The sequence below is a fragment of the Carlito syrichta genome, unplaced genomic scaffold (genome assembly GCF_000164805.1).
Source record: "Carlito syrichta isolate Samal-C Ts95f unplaced genomic scaffold, Tarsius_syrichta-2.0.1 Scaffold306873, whole genome shotgun sequence".
Classification (NCBI taxonomy): Eukaryota; Metazoa; Chordata; class Mammalia; order Primates; family Tarsiidae; genus Carlito; species Carlito syrichta.
This window is the reverse complement of record NW_007250969.1, coordinates 499,581-510,670: the sequence shown is the minus strand read 5'-3', so window position 1 is coordinate 510,670 and position 11,090 is coordinate 499,581. Positions and strand designations below refer to the sequence as shown.

Below are 11,090 nucleotides of genomic sequence, written 5' to 3'. Positions count from 1 at the left end.
CTAATACCTTATCGTTAATTCTTTTATAAATCGTATAGTAACTATTACACTTGAATAATGTAGCAAAAGGAAACAAAACAGCAAGCATAAATTTATGCAACTATGAGTATATATGTATATATTTTATCCTAACAAGTCTACTCTAAAAATCAAATAGTAGCTGTCACACTCTTGAACAAGGAAATGCAGGGCTTCCAAGATGGCGGCCATGGGCTGAAGCAGACAGAGTTTCGGTAATTAACGAAACAAAAGAAAACGTTCTACCTGGCTAGGGGCAGGGCAACAAAACTATCATGGTAATTTAGTTTCTAATCTTAGCTCTAGGGGAAACAACTTTCGGGAACAAGAGCTGACTGCCCAGTCTACCAGGAAATAGAAGTTAAAAAATATCTAGAAAGAAGTAAAACTTAGAAAGACAGAGAGAAATAATTCTGCTATGCACTTTCCATCAGGTGTATTGAGATTTACTTATAAGTTTTACTGCCATATATGCTCACTGGTCACTAATCACATGCCAATATCATAGGTATAACTGATATCCTATGTCAGAGGCGATCTTCCAGATGGGCCTTTACAGGCCTCAGCCATGTAGCTATAGATGTTGGCTCCCAACATTTCCCAGTCTCCTCGACGATCTGCCACACACAGTGTTTCTTTTTAGTCTTTGCCACTGAATTCCTGAATTCCCAGTCCTTCACTTCCCCCTGTTCTCCCCACCACAATATGCTTCTACCAACTCATTCCTTTGCTGCTGCTGCTCGGCCTGTCTTTCCTCAGATCCACTCTGCCTGAGGGCCAGCTTTGAGGAGCATCTTTCCACTTCTAAAATTGCTAACCCACGCATACTAGGAATCAGCTGGTGAGGTTGGCCTCCAGGTTGTCAAAAGACATGTACCCTAGGAGATTTTCACATGAGTGGGAGGGAAGGAAGAAAATGCATCAGGTATCTGACACACCTGTTCCCTAAGCTAAGCTAAGTGGCACTAAAGTGTTCAAGAAAGAGGCACAGATTATTTGAACATGACAGTGGTTATTCTTGCTATAAAACCCACCCATTGTTTTTCTTCATTCTATTTTCCATTTGGGGGGAAATTGATGGATTTATTTACATTTCAAAACACATCTCATTCATATGCTTTTGCTGGCTCTAGACCAGCCTTGTCCTATGGAATGTTCTGTGTTAATGGGAATGTTCTATATGTACAGAATGCAGGAGTCACTGGTCACATATAGCTGTTACTACTTAAAATGTGTCTTGTATGACTGAGTAACTGAATTGTAAATTTTATTTGAGATTGATTTTATATTTAAATAGTCACAGGTGGCTACTGGGTAGTTTAGTGGATGGGGTAACCTATACCATTGTAACCTTTTCTGAGTGGGGAGACATTGTGTATCCATCAAATATTAGCATTCCTCCCACCCCCACCATCTTTATACCACATTCTATTGTTCCCCATAATCCTTCATTTATCCTGGAACAGGTAGAACAAAGGATGCCCTTGATTTCTAGAAAACATACCTGACCTCAATCCCCTGCCTTTGTTTATACCAATTATATAGACTCATAGTTGACTAAACCCAAAACTGAGGCCTGTGTAGCAGATAAATAGGAAGACTAATGATAATAAAACATTTATTTCTTTTTCCATATGTACCAAGTACTGTACTTCCATTTATTACTTCATTTGGTCTTCACAGCAGCCCTATGAGATCTGTGTCTTAGTATATAATATAGATCAGGAAACAGGGGCAAAGGCCACAGAGCTAGTACATGCCAGCACTGAAATTTGGACATTTGATAGAAAAGTTCACTCTCTGGCAACTACTGACTGTCTTTGCCACATGCTCCCCTGCAGAGAAATTCCTGGCCCAGCACCTTGGGTTCTCTCAGTGTCTGCCCACAAGGAAGTGGTCTTGTGCTCTGTATACTAAAAACCAGAAAAAGAATCAGACAGGTCTGCTATTGCAATATTTCAATGCAATTCTGGCACAAACCACCTAGAGTGAGTGCAGACTCTACAAGTTAAGGGCACAGTCTTCAACAAGACTCGCTTACTTCAGGCATCAGCTACAAGCTCTGGGGTTCCCAGGCCACCTGCTCTTATGACCAACTGGCTACAAATTGGTGGGATCCTACTACTGTCTTAGGTTTGATAATTCTCTAGAAGGAATCACAGAACTCAGGAAAGAGCTAGACATGTGATTACAGTTTTATTAAAAGGATACAAATCAGAACCAACCAAATAAAAAGATGTATTGAATAGGTCTGCCCTCTCCTTGTGAAATCAGGACACACTACCCTTCCAGCATTGATGTGTTCACCAACCGGGAAGCTTAATTGAGCTTTGGCATCGAGAGTTTTTATTGTGGTTTCATTATTTAATTATGATTGATTGAATCATTGACTATGTGACTAAACTCAATCTCCCAATCTCCCAGCTAATCACAAGGCTGGTCTCTCTGGCATGGCCAGCCTTCATCCTGAAGCTACCTCTGGACTCACCGTGATCACCTCATTAGCGTAAACTGTTAGTGTCCACCGTGAATTACAAAGATACTGTTATCATTTGGGAAATTCCAAAGGTTTAGACTTCCACCCCAAGAACTTGGAAAAAAGACCTGACAAACTCTTTATTATACAATAACTACATCAGAAATTTTTCTTTCAATTGATTAAGAGAAGAAGAGTAAGGAATTTCTAAATTTTTAGTAATGACTAGGTAATTCATATACATTATCTCTCTTAATCTTCATGACACTCCTATGAGAAAGATATTATTGATGTCTTTGTTTTATAAATGGGTAAACTGAGGCTAAATGAAATTAATAGCATTGTACATGAACATCCAACTAGTAACAATTGGTATAGGGGTTTTAAATCAAGTCTAAAATCTAACTTTCAATCACAAGCCCTTTGAATACATAAGAAGAATAGTAGAAGGAAGTAATAGAGACATAGATATTTGAAACACTTAATTTTTTTTTTAAAGAAGATGCAGAGCGGGAATGGACTTGCCCAGTCTAGGACAGTAAATTAGGAATGTTGAGATCTGGGAGTTGGGCTTCTTGCCAATGAGGCAAGTAATTCCTTTAGGTTTTTCTCATGTGTTGATTTAGGAAAGATTCTGTTTTGATGTGGGCCTTCTAACAAGCATTGAAAATATAGAAACAGAGAGACATAGTCCTTAAGCTTCTTTTAACTTGAATGGGACTTGGGCAGTACACAAAGGATTGCAATATGACCTGGTTATGGAAACAATAGAGGGAAGCACTTAGGAAGAGCACCTAACTAGTAGTAGGATGTGGAGGGGAAGAAGGGAGTCAGGCAAGGTTGGGGAGAGAATTCAGGAACTGGGGCTTAGAAACAAACAGAGATCAACCAGACCTCTGATTTTACAAGTGAATGGGAAAGGGGTACTCAGCTCTCTCGCATAGAACTTTTTTACAGGTTCCTTGCTGTTTGCATCTGCCTGGGCTGCAGCTAGAAACCCCAGTGGAGGAGCAGAGTCAGACAAATGAAGGGGCTCAATTGTGGGGGTGTGGACTCGGGAATGGTGGGAATATATGAGGCTCCATCAAGTTTTCTCATCTGTAAAATGATGATGCTGGACTTCCCTAGATAACCTCTGGGATCTCTTCTGGCTCTAACATTTCATTATTTTGCGATTTTATGAAAAACGTTTTGCAAAGCAAATGAATAATGTAAACAAGATTATAAAGAGAATATTTGCCTTCTTAAGGGAATAAGCTGTTCCGCAGCAAGGCAGGAGCATTCATTTACATATAAACAATGCAAATTCTATATAAGTAGAGGAGGCTTGTTTTCTTAGGTGTTTTGCTAAGTTTTTTTTTTTTTTAATTTTTTTTTTTGAGTTGGAGTCTCACTCTGTCGCCCAGACTGGAGTGCAGTGGCCGCTCACGGCCACCGCAGCCTCAACCCGCTGGGATCCGGCGATCCTTCCGCCTCAGCCTTCCAAGTAGCCGGAATTACAGGCATACGCTACCACGCCCGGCTGATTTTTTTTTTAATTTATTGTAGAGATGAGGTCTCGCTGCCCAGGCGGGTCTCGAACCCGCGGGCTCAGGCAATCCACTCACCTCAACCTCCCAAAGGCGCGGGTGCTAAGTTAATTGCAAATTGTTCTTGTCAATTTTGCTAGTGTATATGTATTAGGAAGTAATAGAGCTGCATTTTCTTAAATTATTTCTTTATTCTGCGGGTTAAAAACATATGGGATTTGTTTTTCCTAGGACGTGGATAAATTCATCTTGTGGTTATCAGACAGCAGAGATGTCCACGGAACTCCATTCTACTTTCAGTCATCTGAGTTGCCTTAAGACTCCCCAACAAAGTCCATAACCTGTTAGGATCCAAAGCTCGGCCTGTACCTTTGACTCCCAACACCATATGATCTCTGCATTTTTCTCCCCTTATACATTTGAGTTCTTCTTCACTCAACTCACCATATCAATCAGATACATAGAATTCCACTAAAGATAAACACTTTGCAAGTATGTTATTTGTTTAGCTCACTGTATCAAAGATGTGGGTGTCATACTGAGATAGCACCATGTGCAGGACAAAGCCGTCTCCTTGGTTCCCCTCTATGCCTCATCTTCTCCATCATTCTCTTTCTCTTCTCTTTTTTCCCCAAACTCCCTCATTCTCCTGATAGTCACCTTCTTCAGAAGCAAAACACATAGCACCCCTTATCTTAATCCTGGCAGTTTACTGCTGTAGCTTGGACATTTTCTTGAGGTTTTGTTCTCCACTCTCAGGTGGTCACTCAAAATTCTCCAAATACATCTCCCTGTGTCGGAGTAAATTCAGGAAATACTGTCTAGAGGAAGCATGCTGCCACAAGACAGACAAGAGAAGCTGGGCAGGTAAGGGGGAATGGGTTTCCAGGCAGAAGGAACGGCCTGTGCAAACCATGATAGCATATAAGAGTAGCAAATGTAGGCACCTCATGTGATTGTCTGTGATCAAGGAAGCTTTGAATGATCACTAGCAGCAACTGATAAAAAGATCAGACTGGAGGAGAAGGTGACTGTCACAGCACAACGAACTTCATGTGTTGTGTTAAGATGTTTTTATTTTCTCCAGGAGATGATGAGACTCAGTGCGTCACTGCCTGGCCAGTGTGAGGTAGCCGCAGAGCCGGCTGGAAAGGACCAGATAAAAGACTAGTGCAGTGTCAAGCACCTGGCCTAGAGAGCAGGCAGGGATGTGGAGGAAATAGCATACTTAAGAGGGAAGAAGGGTCCAGGGAGATATGTGGTTAATAGGTTATGGGCTGAGGGAGAGAAGGGGACCACCTAGGGGAAATGCTGCACTTTGGTCTCTAATGCGTTTTTATCAAGTTAGGGGATACAAGGCTAGAAATTGGGAGATGTCCAACTTTGGAAATATAATTTAATTTGGTTTCTTACTGCACTGTCATAATGAATAGAGCAAAGGTGTCCCATCCTGGGAAGCCATTCACTTTTCAGGTAGTATGTTAAACAAGTTCCAAGGCCTGACTGTCAGCAGCACATGTGTGGGCACTATTCCTCTTCATCAACATATTCCTGCCATGTCTCTTTATAGAACCATGTTCCATGATCACATTTTTCTTGTCACCATAAACCTGCTACCAGGCTACCAGAAACGAGGCTGTAGCACAGCAAAGGATGTTCTGCTTTCCTTTTAACTGGTTTATTGAACACTTTAAATTCTGTGTGGGACAAATAAATCATTATATTTTTCTCTAGCCACAACCTTCAAACAAACTTGATCAAGCTGCTTCCTCCCCCACTTTGTTAATATCTGAGGAATATTGTATACACTTTCTGGTCATTTTCAACAGTGAGATCTTTTTCAATGGTCCTTACTGGTCTACACTGAGACTACTGTCAAATCCAGATCAGAGAATCCCCATCTTCTGTGACTTTAGGGTCAGAATGAGGAAAAGGAAAAGGGTCAGAATGGAAAAAGCAGAAGTTTTTGTATATCATTGGTTCTGCAGATTTGATTCTCATCCGGCTTGTTCTAGAAGCCTGTCATATCCCTTGTGTGCCAGGACCTCCAACAGGGGCCAGATCCTTTTGGGAAGGTAGAAGAACCCATTTTAAATTGTGCAAGATTTTTCTGACTACATCCCAAGACCCCAAGAAAAGTCCCTATTAGTACCCAGTTGCATTCTTTTTAAAAAGATAGCAAATGTGAAACTGTATTATCTCCATGTTTGTGGTTATATATGTCAAAAAGAAGGTGAGGCCAGGCCCACCGACTCACACCTGTAATTCCAGCACATTGGGTGGCCAAAATGGGAGAATTGCTTGAACCCAGGAGTTCAAGACCAGCCTAGGCAATATAGCAAGACCTTGTCTCTACAAATTAAAAAAAAAAAAAAATTAGCTGGGCATGGTGACACAAGCCTAGTCCAAGCTATTCAGGAGTCTGAAGTGGGAGGATCACCTGAACCCATGAAGTTGAAGCTGCAGTGAGCCATGACTGTGCACTGTACTCCAGCCTGGGTGACAGAGTGACACCTTGTCTCTTTAAAATAAAAAAAAGAAGGGCAACCCTCTTTCCAGTCCCCTACTGCTGCCAGGAGCTTTCCTATCTTCTAATAAATTCCTACTTACTCACAAAAAAATTAAAAATAAAAATAAAGAAGAAGAAGAAGGTGAGCTATATGTATATGGTTGTATAGTTGAAATTGTCTCTTCATGCTGAATCACATTTAAGCCCATCTGAGCACAAAGGCTGCCCCTCACCACAAATGGAAACTACATAATGAAATCTTTTCCTTATGCCTTTCTTCAACTTTCTATTTAAAGAAATTTCTGAAAATGCATGAATTATGCAGCTTATCTCTCAGATGAAAAAGAATTTTCTTCTTGGATTGGATGACTGTGTATTTATTAATAGCAGTAAAATTTTCCATGTTCTTTTGTGTCAGATGGGATGCTGACTAAAACATGAAGGAGGCTTTCCAGCAATAACAGCAATGGAGGAATAATTACAAAAGTTATATGGAATTGAAAGACATTTTAATTTGTCATTACTTCTATGTGTTCAGAATGGATCTGAATAATTATGCTAACTATAAAAAGGAAGAATGTGATATTTTCTCTCATTTTGAGATTAAGTTCTTAATATACCACTTTTACTATAAGTTAAAAAAAAAATAAAACCCTCTCATCTAGTTTCCCCTAACGATGTAATCATGACTGAAGACTGCTGAGCTGTGAATATGTTTGGTCTTCTTACTATCACATGGGGATGTCGCACGTCAAATTCATTTTAATTTCAAAAATGTTCCTCTTTGCAGTTTATAAAAATGAAATTATACTTGTTTGCTCAGTAAGAACTTCTAACCTTTATGTCACATTCATTCATGAAGATGACAAGGACTGTAGAATCTCCTTAGGTCATGACCATATGGTGGCGGAAACTTGATATGAGATTTTAAAATAAAATTTTTATTTTTGTAACAACGACCAAAAAGTGGCTGTGGTCACCAGGGTCAGTCTAAGGCAAAATTTCAAGGCTATTTTTTTTTAAAATGCATGTAGTCTCCACTTTCTTTTGGTCTTCATTATACCAACAACGTTCAATTCTTATTCAGATCCTAAGAATATTCTATGACAGCACTTTTCTTGGAAAATGAAATTTCAAGATATGCTGTATATTTCTAGGTGAGTGATAGTCTTTTGTAGCTTTTGACTTTTCATTTACCAGATTATCAGTAAAACATTTGGATCTTAGTGAAGGAGAAAGACAGACCTGTGCAGAATTCTAACCTGTTCTCACGCTTTTGCTACCCTCCTCTTTCTGGGTCAACAGCACTTGGAGATACTGTTTGGGCAGCTCATTTCAGACAGAGTGCCTCTTCAGTAGCATGAGAGAAATCCCCTGCACATAATGTCAAGAGGTTTTCTGCTTCCTGATTTTGATTCCCCATCCCTGCCCCCAGGGCTCAACTTCCTTCTCTTAACAACTGTGTGATTTTGTCCCATGAATTTAGCCAAGTTATGCCTTAGTGGTCTCACCTTTTTAATTGGGGGGAAATGGCACACACATTAAGGTGGGCTGGGAAGTGCATTATAATGTCAAATAAGAGTAACATTATTGACACATAGTAGGCATGCAATAAATGGAAGTATCTTCTTATAAAGAAAAAGCTAAAAATCCCTTAAAAATTGGTTATCAGGATGCCTTGGATCAATACTTTTTGAGAATAAAGCCAGAAACAGTGTGTCCTATTTAACAGAGAAAATTCTAAATGGAAAATAAGGCTTATATTAATTTAAAATCTAAATGCTATAATGTTATTCTCTACTTCCAACAAGAGAATTCTGCATGTAGTCATGCCTGGAATTTAAAGATGGATGTATTCAGCATACTACAAATAAAAATCAATTTATTATTTTTGCTATAAGAACATTCAAAATGAATTTAGTGTCTGGATTGACAGGGTAGAAGTATAAATTTTCTTCTACATGCATGGAGATAGCATTGATAATTTAATTATAATATACACAGGTTATTTAGAACCTAAAAGATTTACTATATAAATTTCACTTTAGTTGAATTGGATGGTTAAAGTGATATGGGGAAGGAGAACTGAAAGGGGGGAAGAATGAGGTGTTGTAATATGTAATTATGAAGGAAGGTAAGACTGTGTTCCCTTCTGTCTTATAGCCTGAAGAATAAGTAGTGAAAACACCAATCAAGAGACAAGAAAAAAAAAATCAGCATCTCTCTGCCTTGGAGATTGCTTGTCAACCATCAGAGGAGGCTTCTTTCTTGAACAATGAACATTTCTTACAAGGATTCACAGACAACATAGGACTGATCCTGAGTTTTGGAAATAAATGAGGTTTCTTTTTTGTTTTTTTTTTTAATTTTGTGGTAAGTTATGATATTTGGATGGATCTTTTTCCTTTTTTCCTGATCACATATTTAGCACATGTTCTAAATTATAATCCTGTAGCAAACAGTTGGAGCATTATTCAAACTTAGAATAATGACTGTGGGAGAATTTAAATTTCCAAGTTATTCTAGATTTCCTCAGAGTATAATTATTCTGTTAAATCCTCAATGATTGTGATGTAAACCACCTCTATCCAGATATAAATATTCTTTCTTCATCATGTTGAACATGATTGAGGACAACATGCACGGAACCAGAACAAATCACTGTTTGTGGAAGCCGGAAAATGGACAAACACCCATCCCTCTTGGTTCACCTTCAAGCACACAAACCAGGTTTGCCACCTGAACAATGAAAACCAGGAGGGCAAATAAAGGAAGAGTCTTCATTCTTTTTTCCTGATCATTGAAACAACAGTTTTTCAAGGTTAAGCCAAGTCCTCTTTGCAAGCTGCCAAATCATAGCTTAGGAAAAGAATTAGTTTGCCTGCATGATGATCCTCTTAGGCAAAAATGTCTTCACAGCAGTTGACCTTGGTGAAATGTTTTACCAAAAGCATCCACAAGGATTATAGACCCCAGAATGAGATAGAAATGAATGAATATATTTTATGGAGTTGGCCTGAACTGTGGACTTTAATTTGGGGTACTGACAACATGGACAGAAATGAGGATATTCTGAAGAAATGGTCAGCCTTGGGAAGATGAGGTCCCCGGTTTCTTCTGTTTCTCACTGAAGTCCTGCCACTGAGCTGAGATCCAGTCACCTTGGAAAGAATCCCGCTGGACAGCATGAATGACCCATGAGAAAACTACGGGGAACATTTCTGAGTACAGGTCATAAAGCTCTTTCTCTAGGTTTAATTATTTCCTGTGGTGACTGGACTTGGTGTCTTGCAGGCTAGCTACCCAGTGGGACGTTGAGCTTCTGTTCACGATGTTATCCGTGCTCCGGCTGAGACCAACCTGGGGCTGCCCTTTGCACCTTGTGACCGCAGGTGATTGATCTCCTGGTGTCAGGAATTTCTGGACATCCACTGTTTACCACAGAGAGCTGAAGCGGTTACAACTCAGTGAGCAATAAACAAAATGACACAGAAATGCACAGTGTTGTTATGAAGGTGCCTGTTTTCCTGTGTGTGAAATCTGGCATCATTCCCTTGAGGAAGGCCCACTCTGGAGGGTTGGGGCTGCCAGTTCCTGTGCCCACAGAGAGGAGCAGCCCCCACCCCCAAGTGTAGGAAGGGGGTTGGAAGGGAAGAAGTCTATGTTGCTGTCTGGAAAGCACACAAGAGTACAACCCTCTGGCAATGGCTTTTCTTTGAATGTGTAAAATATGGCTTTGTTTGTCAATTCTGCTGTAAAATAAGCATTGTCTAAGTAAACAAAACCACAAAACAAAAAAAGTCTTTGTTTTTGTTTGTGTTTAGTGAGTAAGCTCATGCCCTGAATTGTTGTGTTGTATTTATTTGTTTGTTTAATAACTTATATAGAAAAGCCTAGGAACATAGATTTCTTCTTACTGTACTGAGAGACTATGTCAAATCCTTTATAGATAAATTTTCAGCTACAATAATCAGATTATTTCAGAATTCCTCATCTAAATGCCAGTGCTCCTGGGCGACCTTGAAGGTGAATACCCTGCCAGAGGCTTTGCTTGTTTGTTATCATATTTTTTTATTTTTGCCTATGCAGATCAGGGACATTGTTGTTGCAGTATACCATATCATTCAGCTTTATGCAGGGAAGGAGCTGTGAATGTTGTTTGTGTTTGGGGAATTCTTGAGTAGGAACACCTCTACTTGGGAGCTAGCTATTTGTTTTGGTGTTTTTTGTCTGGTTTGTTATGGTTATGTTTGTTTACTTAAGTCATATCTTACCTTCTGATTTTATTATGAGCAGATGGGAGTGGGATGAGAGATAAATGTTTTTAAATAACCAAATCAACTCTAGTGCAGAGGAAGAGACCCATGTCCTGTCTTAAGGTCCAGTCTGCCCTGAAAGAATCCTCTGATCACAGCAGAGATTCCAGGCAAGGGATTTTCTGTACAATTTCAATTCCAGAGAACTAGGGGGAGAACCCATTCTATGCAAAAGAGTGACACGGTCCAATTATCAATATTTAAAGTACTTTCACCATTCCAGAGTACTCATAGTAATGTTA

General features: G+C 39.5%; 1 protein-coding gene across 1 annotated transcript in view; it reads left to right on the top strand.

Annotated features, from left to right (window-relative positions):
- Positions 1-10,332, top strand: part of ZMAT4 (zinc finger matrin-type 4) — a 175,050-nt gene extending 164,718 nt beyond the window's left edge. Inside the window, exon 4 of the mRNA XM_008063493.2 lies at positions 8,696-10,332. Within this exon, the coding sequence (XP_008061684.2) occupies positions 8,696-8,711 (16 nt within the window). The 3' untranslated portion in view covers positions 8,712-10,332. The remainder of the gene's footprint in view (positions 1-8,695) is intronic.
- The last annotated feature ends 758 nt before the right edge of the window (positions 10,333-11,090 follow it).